Source organism: Chelon labrosus (genome assembly GCF_963514085.1).
Source record: "Chelon labrosus genome assembly, chromosome: 21".
NCBI classification, from domain to species: Eukaryota; Metazoa; Chordata; class Actinopteri; order Mugiliformes; family Mugilidae; genus Chelon; species Chelon labrosus.
In genome coordinates this window covers 1,195,157-1,208,069 of record NC_140354.1, presented here as the reverse complement: position 1 = coordinate 1,208,069, position 12,913 = coordinate 1,195,157, and the positions used below count along the sequence as shown (strand labels likewise).

General features: G+C 41.7%; 1 protein-coding gene across 1 annotated transcript in view; it reads left to right on the top strand.

Moving 5' to 3' along the window:
* Window positions 1-262: 262 nt before the first annotated feature.
* The window catches only part of aatka (apoptosis-associated tyrosine kinase a), a gene marked incomplete at its 5' end in the record, with an annotated part of 30,581 nt that continues 17,930 nt past the window's right edge, over window positions 263-12,913 (top strand). The window contains one exon of the mRNA XM_084569998.1: window positions 263-338. Within this exon, the coding sequence (XP_084426124.1) occupies window positions 263-338 (76 nt within the window). The remainder of the gene's footprint in view (window positions 339-12,913) is intronic.

The window sequence follows — 12,913 nt, the reverse complement described above, 5'->3', positions numbered from 1 at the left end:
GACGAGGCACTGCCAAAGAAAGAAGAAGAAAGAAGAAACCACATTCAGGCAGGGTTTGGGTAGCTGTCACTGTCTATAGTTGACTGTCCACGTGTCTCTGAAAATAGTCAGATAGGTAGGCTACTGCTTGCCCAAACTGCAGACACTGCAATGTGATCTGAATAGCTTCCAGAAAGGCTTGCACTAATGTGCTTTTGTCATAGTAGATGGCTGTGGCAGCCAGTTAGCCAACGATCAAGACGTTCCTGTGAAACACATGGACATGGGACAGGAACATCTGAAGGCCTGGGCCATGCTTTCCATGCAGAGGGAACTAGTCAAGAACATTCCTGATTTCAGTGAGAGGATAACTGATCACTTTTCTGCATTGAAAGAGAAATCAGCAGCATTTCAAAATAAGAGTGATGTATTCCACATTGCGAGTTAAGAGATTTTACTTATTGTATAATTAGTGGAAGTTTAAATCTTCTGCTTAATTGCATGTCATCAGTCCAAGCGCCACAACTCTTTTATTCTGGATTTGGTACATTTAATGTAAAATGTGCTGAAGTAAAGATTTATTTCTTATCATGCCAGCTTTAAAAGCCACTTCTGCAATGACTGCGTCAAATGTGCCAGAAAAAAAAATAATCAACGGAAACCAATCAGATTTTGTCATTAAAATAAAAGAGCTGAGTTTTATTTTGAACGTTGGAAACGGAAGTATGTGTTTCCGTGGCTTGACATTGGTAAAGAATGTCGCTGAGTCTCTGCCGACGCTGACACCCAAATGCGCATCGCTGACCAACACATCTTCTTAAAAAACAGCCAGCTGCTCTGGAAAAAAAAAAAACCCGACATGTTACACGTTTTAGGCTTCAAAGGGCAAGCACAGATTTATTCTGAAAGGAACACAAAGGGTGCCAAATAACGGAAAAGCGTTTCACCGGGTCACCGAGTAGGTGCACCAAATCTACCCAGAATAGCAGTCAAAAGAGAGGAGACGCTTGGCAGGGTATTGCTGTCTAACAAGTAGGATAAACCAGCAAATGTGGTCAAATGGAAACGGCTGTCAACATCTCTCTCCAAATCTGTTCGAGCTGAAGGTGAAGCGGAATTTTCGGGGTGATGGTGGGGGTGGTGGTGGTTGATAGAATAAAATGCTGCGCATTACTGCTTCCACTACAGCTTACCTGAATCCTGAACGCAGCTGAGTCAGGAATTTATCCTTATTTATTTTTATTTATTTTTATTTAGGCTGTGCTGCTTCTGCAAGGAGGAGGATGGTCTTTACCCCACATATGATTGTCATGTCTTCGGCTTTTTTCAATCCCAGTTTTGCCTTCAGCTCTCACTTCGACACAGGTAAGGGTCAAACTAAACCATTACACGTATTAAGGACGTTTATAGATTTGCTGCAGAGCTGCTTGTGATTGTTGTGTTTTCTTTATCAGGTTCAGTGATAGCTGAATGTGGTGTTTGGATGCAATTTGCGCCATAGTCTGCCATTGCATACATAATTTTTATCATCATCATCATCCTCATCCTCATACTCATCATCCTCATCATGAAAAAAACACAGTGAGCCTTAATCTAAAAAGATAAGGACAGGCATTGGCAGCTTTTTTTTTTTTTTTTTTTACCATCGGTCAAGCTCTTAGTTTGGTAACAAGAGGGTTAAAAGTTGTACCAGCACTGAATCTGAATAGTTCAACACATACATCCATGCGGTATATGCATGTGTGTGTGCACTAAGATCAGGGTATATGTGCAAGCTGACAAAAAATGACAGAGGTGCATGGTTCTGCAGTTTGATGGTGCGATTCCGGATGCAGCATTTAATCATCCCAAGTGTCTCGCGGGGTGGGGGTGGGGGTTGCTGGGATCCTTGGCAAAGGCAAGCCCAGGTGCTGCTGCAGTGCTTCTGGACCACTGAGCAGGAAGTCAAGCCCTCACACAGTGCTGCAAGGGCTTGAATTAGAGCAGAATAAACAACCATGCGGAAATCTAAACAGGACTAAGAGAGTCCCTGTGTGCTAAGCATACAAATGACACTGAGCTCTCAAGTTTCAGGCTCTATCTTTTCTACCCAAACTATTTGCCCAATTATTCCGCCCATCTACCTCCACACGGCTCCCTTGACTTCTCCTTCAGTGTATCTAACCTCTGTAGTTCTTCAGTCACATGTAACACTAACGCAGGCTTCCATTTAAAATCCGGTTATTTACACGGTACACATGGTATCATGTCCATGCCCATTGGTTTCTGTGGTTATATGTATGTGCAACATTGTACAAGATCTTATCATTACATTAAGGAATAAAAGACCCAAAAAGCGTGTTGTTAAGCGAAAGCTCAATAGCAAACCAAGTGCAGTTTATAGCAGTTTATTTTCCCCATTTAGAAAAATCGCATTACATATTTCATTGTGAAGCTTCACTATGCACTGTAGCAATATAACATGTTGGCTTTGAAAAATTCTCATAAACTATGCTTGGACCGTTACAGATATGGTTCTACTCTGCTTTAAGATGCAGTAAATACAGATTTAATGTTTAGATGTCTGGGAAATATTAAAGTAAGAGGTGAACTGCCCATCCCTGGTTCCCTGTTTACCACAACCACAATGACAACCCTGGCAGGATTCTATACATGTCTCAAGACTGGTTTGTTTTAGGGGGAGCAGGTGGGGCGTGAGTGGGATGTGTTTTTTCTATAGCTGGACTAAAGGATGGCCTCTGAAATGTCATACACCTCATAGGGATCTGTATTTCTCATAAGATCAGCAACTCACTAGCGATCCTATTGCTTCCTAGTAACTGGAGTGAGAGTCAATGTTGCCTAGGCAATAAAGGGGCGTTGGAGAAGGAACCAATCCTTCTTGTGGCTAGTGTGAAACACAGAGAAGAGTCTCTTAAAGAGGAGGGACACGGACAGTAACTGTTCAGTTAGCTGTAGTTCATATACTGTGAGTAAATATGACATTAACAACTGTACGCCGATATTTTTCATACTTTCATTATAAACATCGCATTCTAATGTTAAATAGTATAAGAAGATGTATTAAAGGAACTCGGGCTAATTATAGCACAGTATTCAAAGAGGTTTGGTCCACTGCCTACCATCACTGACCCCCTGAGAATCTCTGGAGCAATCATGGAAGTGTGTCAGAGGCGGCTGACCTCCAGAAAGTAGTTACTCTGCAATGGTTGACTTCAAACAAAGGTTGTGTAAGACATATTCTAGCCCACAATAGAAGAAAACACATTTTCAATTGTTCCCAGATAGTATTACATTTGCTCCTCTACCTTGTGATTGACTCTTGTGCATCACCATATCGATCATGCATCTTGTAATGCATGAAAATAAATGGAGGCAAGGACAGTCGCAGACTTTAAGTGGTTTGGGTTTTTACAAATGCCAGAGGTACTTGGTAAGAGCTAAAATGGCTGCAATAATGTCATTTTGCTAATAGTTTTTGGTAGTATTAAGTATCTGCCATGCTCAAGAGTGCTCTGGACATATCTGTGTTTTGTTTGATAGGGCTGGGTTATTCTTTTAAATATATTTTTCAGGATTTCTTCTGAATTTAGAACAGCGATTAGACCAGTGACAGTTATTTACTGACTATATAAAACAAATTCATACTGAACAATCTTCATGATTGAACTTCTGTTAGATGAGATCACACCATAGTCTTTGCAATTAGGATAACCACACTCACATACACCGATCAGCCACAACATTAAAACCACTGACAGGAGAAGTAAATGACATTGACCATCTTGTGACAATTCAATCTACTGCTGGGAAACTTTTGGACCTGACATTCATGTGGATGTTACTTAGACATGTAGCACCCACCTAGACCAGACCAGGCACCCCCACCCCATAGCAATGACACTCCTTGATGGCAGCAGCCATCCCCAGCAGGATGCAGCCTGACACAGACACACACACAAAAACGCTTTAGGAACAACTAAAAAAAACACGAAGAACAGAACAAGGTGTTGACCTGGCCTCCATATTCACTAGATCCCAAACTGATCAAGTATCTGTGGGATGATCCACAGAGGGCCCTCCCCTCAAGCCATAGGACTCGAAGAACCCCAATATAACATTCTGTTGCCAGACACAAGGAAGATCTACACAATATTAGGCAGGTGGTTTTAATGTTGTGGCTGATCTGTGTATGATGTACCACCACCACCTACTGGTCATTCTTGGTATTTCGGGTGGATCATACAAAACCTGCATTGAAACTGAACTAATAATTATAGCCATTATTATTACTGTGAATGTCATTATTTAGAACATTAAACGCACTGATACAACCCTCAGAGTAGCCAACCATTCTTTTTTGAGACACTAAAGAGACACTAAGCTAAATGATGGGAGGATTGACACATCTGAGATTCACTCTGATTGCTGTGGGTTGTGTGTGTTGCTGTGTGGATTTTTACACATATAGACTCTGTGTTGTTGATTTGACATCAAAGCTTAAATTCAGACAGCATTTGAACTGTGGCATCCCTCAAGCCAATCTCCACAGCTGCACTTCCGCTCAGCGCTCCAGGCTATGTACGAGCTTAGTGTGCTCTACCTCTGCACAAATGCACAAATCCAAGCAAAGGAAAATTACCATGGGGCCAGGTTACTTGTCACATTGCACGCCATTATATAAGCCATCAGCAGGGAAAGACACACAGCAGAAATGTACTGTAGCTCCCCTGACTTTACCAACCTTCACTGGACTGACTGGACTGGCGTTTTGTTTGTGTGAGACCACAGTGGAAGAATTCCAGTATGTGTGATGTTCTGCACCAATGACAGCACTGCATCCTGCACCTGGCTTACTACTGCTTCAGCACCATGGAGGAGAGGAAAATATGTTTACAGCATGTGTATGTGTGATGTGTCATTATTTGAAAGTCTGGCTGCATTGCATAGACAGAATTAATATTTATCACTATGCTGTAGTTGATAGCCTGAGATGGAAGGCAGCACTGATACACCAACAAGCTGACAATGCACTCTGATGTCTGGGGAGGACAGTGGCATCTGGTGAGCATGTAATGAATTGTATCTTGATGTAGAAACAAAATAACATATGTTTTCTGCCACTTCCACATGCAGGAAAGTTTACAGATGTCCTCACCTACACATGGACATACCACGGAAGGCTGTAACCAAGGTGGTAGTCATGCATTAGTGAAAAAGATGTAAAAAAAAAATGATATGTTGACTTGTTCTCAGAACTCCACCTACTGACTCGGTCAGCACAAGCCAGTCGTTGCTGAGTATTTAATTATTCACCTCTCCATGCGTAACGTGAAGCACTCGTTACATAAGTCTGTCTCTCTGGGAACAAGAATAAGAAAGAAATGGATTTAAGCAGTGGAGGGGAACCATCTATGTCTGTTCGATGTGTGGATGGTTGTTTTCTTAGTGTCAGAGTTGTTAAGGGCTTGTTTGTGTGCGCCTGCATGGTTGTTTTAGACTCCACCTGCAGTTTCACTTGGCTCTTTACACACTCACATACTTTCAGTCTTTGTCTGAATGTGCAAACCTGTGTTCTGCAGACAGTAATGACAGCGGATGTAAAGTTGTGCGTCTATAATATTAGTGTCATAGAGGGGAAAAAGGAACAGTCCATTGATTTTAGAAGAATTGCATTGTATTATATCAATACATATTGTAGTTTATTAATTCCCATAGCTTATTTGACTATTGATAATTTCATTGCATGCGGGGCACAAAATAGAAATGAATAACGTCAGATTCAATTGTTTGCATCAGTATTTCTGTTAAATATGTACAAAATGTGTCAGCAAATCACACCTCTAGTGCTCGAACATACACCGATCAGGCATAACATTATGACCACTGACAGGAGAAGTAAATGACATTGATCATTTTGTGATAATCCAATGTTCTACTGGGAAATGTTTGGATCTGGCATTCAGAATCAGAATCAGAATCAGAATACTTTATTAATCCTTCAAGGAAATTGTTTTTTTCAAGGAATTCGTGTTTTTGTTACTTAAACATGTAGCACCCACCTAGACCAGACAAGGCACCCCCACCCCATAGCAATGACACTCCTTGATGGCAGCAGCAGGATGCAGGTTGACACAGACACGAACGCACAGGACCCAAAGCCCCCACTAACAACATTTTGTTGCCAGACACCACAGGAACCAAGAGGAACAAGGGAGATCTACACAATATTAGGCAGGTGGTCGTAATGTTATGCTAATGTAAAAAGCAGTGGTGTGCTGTCAGGGCCAGCAAAGCCTTCTCTGCTGGCCTAAACTTTATCAAAATCACTGGATAACATTTTAAATTTTTTACATTAATCCTTTTAAATTATTCCCAATAGCCTATTCTTTTCATTTTGTAGCTTATCTGTTTCTCAGCTGTGGTGATTCCTGCAGTGTAACTTTGCATTAGAGCTTTTATCCAATCAGCTGTCATGTGTTGCCGGAGTTAAAGTAACCTGCCTAGGCCTTCACAGTTAAAACTGCAGGCGGCTGAAGCTTGAAATACATTGCAGTCATTGTAATGATGATGTTCTTTTAACCAATCACATTTCAAGTTCATATTCTTAGGCCTTCTCTGTTGCCTACGGTAGTGTCAGTGTTTACTCATCCTCTGATTGGAGGGTCAGAGAGCCACTCCGTTCAAGCCAAGCTAGTGGCCATCTGTTGCGAGCTGCACAAGCAAATTGTCAACGTTAACGTTTTGATAGCTATTTTTTTTTTAATTTCGATTTGGTAGGAGATCTTCTTAGAAAGTCACTTTCACGGCGGACTTTGAAGGAAAAGCTGGATATTGTGAGGAAAGTCCACTCATTCATGGAGCTAGCTGGCCTGACCCAGCCGGGAAAACTTTCAGGACAGCGACTGTGAGCGCTAACCACGGTTGACAGGCTCCGAGGAGAACTCTAAATTGTTTCTTAAGTTCTGGTGAATAAAATTAATTATATTTACATTTTTTTTGTATGTTTTTGCCATTTTATTAGGTCGACATTGATGTTTCTACTGGATTTTATGTAGGTATGTGGTGCTAGTGTGCAGATGCAGTGAGTGAGAGGAGGCTTTTTGAATCGTTCTAAGTGAGTTTCTTGCCTTAGTAATGGCATTCATCTCGCTATGTGAGATAGGATGCAACGTCCTGTTTTATTGCGTATCCGTACGTTGTTGATGGTTTCTATAGCAGTGGTGTTATAACAATTACGTATTAAGAGGTGTTTTGAATAAGATTGGAGGTCATTGAAGGCCTAGGTGGAAAATGCATGGTAAAAAGCTAATAAAAAAAGAGTTATGATGGGTAATAAGTGTCTCACAGGATTAGCTGTGCTGGTCCTTTTCAAAAGTTTAATTTCCGATAAACTGTGTTACTTCCAATTGTAAAGAAAAGCCTTGACATTTCCTCCTCTATGTGATCCAAGAGGATAAACATATTTTAACTCAATTCAATTCATTCATTCATCCATCCATTCATTCATTCAGCTCTCTGTTCCATGTGTGGTGAATAGTAGCTCTGATTCTTTTTGGCGCTTCCTTCAAAATGTGACCCAGCAGCTTACATATACAAAATACTGAACAAAGGCCAGTAGATGCCGCCAGTCTCCTCTGCAATGTGCTGAGCTTAAATTCTAATAATTTTCTACGTACTCATTATTATTATGTTAAACACTGCAGCTTATACCTTCAATTCTGTGGTTGTGCAATTGGCCAACTCTGTCTATCACAAGCAGAGTTGATATTAGGACCTTTTCTTTCCAGTAGCATGCCCTTGCGTGGGCTGCAGGGGACGGACATGACAGGCTCGTAATGCTGAGCCACAGTGGTCCTCCTGGTCTCACACTCCCAGTTAATGACAGTTATCATGGCTCTCTGCAGGCTAGCGCAACCCTCTGCCATCTGCAGCCATTCAGAAAGCATGACTAGAAAACAGCGGAGAGGATGTAAGCTGGTGAAGGATACTGTATCCTGCCATTAATCGTGTCACGCTGTTCCCTCTGCTCTTAAACCTTCCTGATGGAGCCTAACATTCTGTGCTCATGTTTGCGTTTACTGACTGCTTTCTCTTCTACACCTCTCCATGTTCAGTCCTTTGTCACCACAGTCTTGTGCTCCTTGTTCTCTCTTTCTTTAAGCTCCTGCATTCCTTATCCAATTTCTCAGTCTGGCAGCACAAGCCCTCCTTTAGCTCGCCTTCGTTCTCCAGAGCATTTTCGCTCCCTCCCTCATCCTAACTCTTGATCTCTCCCATCTTTATCCAGCCTGACTCAAGTATTTCTTTTGCTTTCCTTGGGAAGAAAGGGTTTTTCGGTCTCTTTGAATGCAGCCAACAAGAACCTGAGAAAATAAAGGGACTAATTGTAGCCGTCTAGCATTTCTAGATGCTGTTACTTACACAGTGGAACAAGTCCTAAACAGATTGATGGTGGGCCTTATGCATTTAACTTAAACATGCACCAAAGCAGTGATAAATCAATATCTTGCTCGGCCCATACAGTAAAGCAGCTCTGTCTGAAGCGTTCATCTGTGAACTGATGTCAAAAAACACTGGAGAGTTTTCTCCATGTGTGTTATGCATACAGTATTTGTTGCTATAGACCAGCTGCTCTGTCTCCTAACGGGTCTGTAACACTAAACCTAAAGGTTACACTAATGACCTGTCTCCATTTATCCTTAGTGCTGTGTCCTTAGCGCTTTCCCACCGTTCCTCCTTCTTACTGGATGTGTGTGAGAGAGTATGTGTTATTGTTGGAAGTCACTTGGTGCAGTCCAGGAAGGGCAGATGGAGGAGCTTGTTTGCCCCTGCAGCACTGTCCTAAATGTAAATGCATGCTCAGAGAGATTTGGTGCTTTCTGCTCTCCACACCTCCTACTTTTGCACATTGCCACAGAGTTTGAGGTGTATCCATTAGGTAGCACTGAGGGAAGTTGGAGAAGCAGTTAGGTACATTATAGGAGCAGCTGTCGTTCTGTTGCAACACTAATCTCCACAAAGCGTTCTTTTTGCAGTGTATTACTTGTAACTTAGCCATTACTGTCATGAGGAACATGTCCTCCACTAGCCATGTTCCTAAGCTGTATATTTTTCTGCTAAGATGGGCTCAATGTTAATTTTTAAATGCTTGAACAACCTTTTGTTTTGTGCAGGCAAACTTCCTGAAGTCAGCCACTGACCACCCATTCATTTTGAGACTTTTCTTGAATATATTAGTTACATAACACACGCTTGTACTTGTAATGGCAGTTGAATGTGTATCCCACTCAGTCTCCTTTTCTTTACCTCCCTCTTTCTTGAGACAGTTTTATTGCAGTGAGTGTGTAGCTTGGCACAGTGCCTGCCCTGCAGGTCCCTCGGTCAGAAGCATGAAGTGGTGTGTGTATCTATGTCCGTACACAGAAATCATGACAACAAGAGAGACTGAAGTAAAAAGAGAACATTTAAGAGACATTTCATTCTGTCCTGCCTGTCTGCATGAAAGCAGGGTTCATCCTCATGGACTTTGTGCGGGGGTTTGCCATTATTAGCACCAGAAACACCTTTCATTCGCCACAGACATGTGGCCCAGTCCTGTACCTTGACAGGGCTTTTCGTGTGGAAGCAATTTCTTATATTTGTGTTTGAATATGAGCCTGTGGCTCAGCCCAGGCCTTGATCATAATATGCCTAATTTTTCCTTGGATAAAATAATTGTTTTGTCCTGTTTTTCCTCTCTCCCTCCCATGTTTGTGTCCCCATTTGGAACAGATTTGTTGAATACATGGCGATGTGTACCAGGTAGTAACCCATAGTAAGTATTTCAGGCAGCAGCAGATCCGATGCTCAGTTGCTTTAGCACAGCAACCTTCCTCACAGTCATGCTTTATTTAGAATCTACTATTAAAAGCTCAGTGGCTGCACTTGACAAACCGCATCCTCTTGCTGTATATTTACAGTATATGCCTGAACACATATATGCACAGAACTTAGCTTTCCTGCTCATCTCTGGGCCAAATTGTCTTTTGCCAGTGATTTTGCTTAATATGCAGCCCTCTCCTTAATGTGGCTTTCTTCCGACATCATGGGGCAGACTTTGTTACATTTATGCGTCTCTCTTTCTTCCTCCCTCCTGTTATCCCACTGAATCCTCTTCATTGTCAGCCTGAATTGTGGGAAGTGACAGGGCGACTCCATGACTCCCCCCTTCCATCTGTCAGAACATTGCTCATCCCTCTGCAGTCCTGAAGACAGCTTTTTAATAAAGCGGGTTTGAGCGCAGCTTTAAGTGCTTTATTTTCATTTTGCCGTGCAGCTGGTGAAGTAATGTGTGCTTCTCAAATATTTATGGAGGACCCTGAGTTGTCTCTCACTTCACAACCTCTGAGAGCAAGGCAGGGAAATAAATTGGTCCGCTCCCAGCTCTTCATGAAAATATTTCCTCTGCTTTTCCTCTGGATGATCATATGTGAAGATCATATATTATCAGGAGATACAATTGTGATATCATCAGATTTGCGGTGGTGATGAGAGAAGAAGAAGGAAATGTTAGAGATCTGGATGGGATGAGGAGTGTATTCTGATGAACTTGACCTGGGCCAAGAATGTGAGACTGGAGGTGGGTTCAAATGACATGTGACAGGAGCAAGGGAGAACACATTTCAAGTTTGAAAGTGATGGCACAATTGGCTGATAGAGATTATGTCAAAAATCTGAATAGGTAGGCAGGAAATTGCAATAAAATAGACTGTATTCATAATAATGTTTAATACATGAATTCTTGTTGAGAATTTACTTGTGGCATTGAGTGATACAGCTTGTGACAGGTGTGCATACAGAAGCTCATGCAGGTTTGGGGTGCAGGTTATCAGCAGATAGTGGCTTGCTGACTGCACACAGAGAAGCCTCTATTCTTTTGAGGTTATTGAAGTGCCCACAAATCAGTACACAGTTCTAACTTAAGACTTGGGCCTGCGCAAGTTGTTTGCATCAACAGTAACAGAATGATTAAAGTACAATTCCAATTATCTTATAATACAGCTTGTGACAGCAGACTCATGCAGTTCAGAGGATGCAAGGCTATAGGTGTTAGCTAGTCGGCTTCACAAAAATCAGGTATGCTATTGCTGTTGTTTTTTGAAAAAACTCAATTACTTCTTAAATAGCTGAGTAGTTGGGCAGTTGCATGCCCCTCATCTATAATGGCTAATTTTTTTTAAAAGCTGTAATTTTTCCAGGATACAGTTTCAGATATACAACTTAATGGCTTGAAAGGGTTTGCTTTGTTGCTGAGCTGCACCTGTAATAATTTTCCAGAGTTAGAAAAACTCCCATGTACCATAATAAGCCACTGCTCAGTGCATCTAATAAGCTTTCTAACAGCTCTTTACTAAAACATTTAATCATCGCTGCCCACCACTGCTTTGTAATTCTCTACTTGGTTTAATGCTGTGATGCTGTCAGTCTGAATGCCCACTTGGAAGTGCAGGTCCTCATCCAAATTGTCTTGCATGGCATTATAAGTAAAAACTAGATGTACCACAAACCTGGCACTCAGTTCACAGTTCAGTATACACGAGAGTTTTATTATTGCAAACACTGCTTATTGTGGACCTACAATGACGTCCTCTTACAGACTTAGAGGAAGCTGTACCTTCCCCAGACCTACAAAACTAAGTTACGGTAATTTCCATAATTCCTCTGTTAACTGTGAAAGGGTCCACTGTTCTGCGTATGTGTATACCATCTGCATGTTTACAGGTTGTAGAGCAGTAATAGTCAACTGATGCTGGTACACCAGTCTATCACCAGGGCTATCACAGAAAGACAGACAACCACTCACACACATACTTAAGGTACGCTTAAAATCACCAATTAAACTAACAAGCATGTCTTTGGACTGTGGGAGGAAAGCGGAGAAAACCCACGCAGGCACAGGGAGAACATTCCCAGTCCCAACCCAGAGCCTCTTGCTGTGAGGTGTAGTGGTAATTTCTGTTAAGAAACAAGAAATCAGAACACTCCGGTCTTTTCAGTTTAATCCAGCATCTACAGATGGGCTCACAGCACAGACAAAGCACAAAGCACTGATAGTGGCAAATGAGCAACGAGTTCACAAAATGAGATTTCCTTTATACCCTGTATCTGCTGAAGGTCACATTGTTCACTGCTCTCTAGCTCCTCCGCCAGGCCTCCCTTACAGATGGCCTGCAATTATGACCTGAACTCAAAGCAGTAAAACAAAGATGTATGAAAGTGTAGTATAAATGTCAATAGTAACACCTCAACTTGCTTATCAGTTATGCAGTGTTTCATACAAGTGACAGGTCCACACATTCAGTCAGGGTTCCACGCAGTTCAAACACATTCCAAATCATGAGCATATGCAGAGCAGGATGTTGATGGTGTAAGGTACACTGTGATACAAAATTTTCCATTACAATCCCCCTTTGAGCATTAAAATGCTCATAACTAAAAGAAAAATTTTGGTCACACGTCTGCTCAATCCTAATGAAAACAGTAAATACATTTAACCTGGACTCAAACTTTGGTTTTATTGACTTGAGGCTTGATGTTTTCCTAGATCTGAGTAAGGAGGGCTCCATCCTGGCCTTGGTGTAGGTAGGAGACAGACTGGTAGGGGCTAACTGAGCCACTAAAGACCCACTTTTCGAAATTGGCTCAACCCAAGGGACTAAAAGCTGCTCTAAATTGTGGGGACCAGGGAAAGCGACACTTCCACCCATATGGAGCAATCACTGAAATGTCAACATTAGAACTGCCACAGGTCTTTATAGATTGCCATGATTAATCTGAGGGAAGACCATTGTTCTGGTGTACATAATGATGTACAGTGGTTATATAAAGTGTGAACATCCCTGTTAAATTAGCAGGTTTCTGTGTTCTGAAACAAAGTTATATAGAAGAGAAG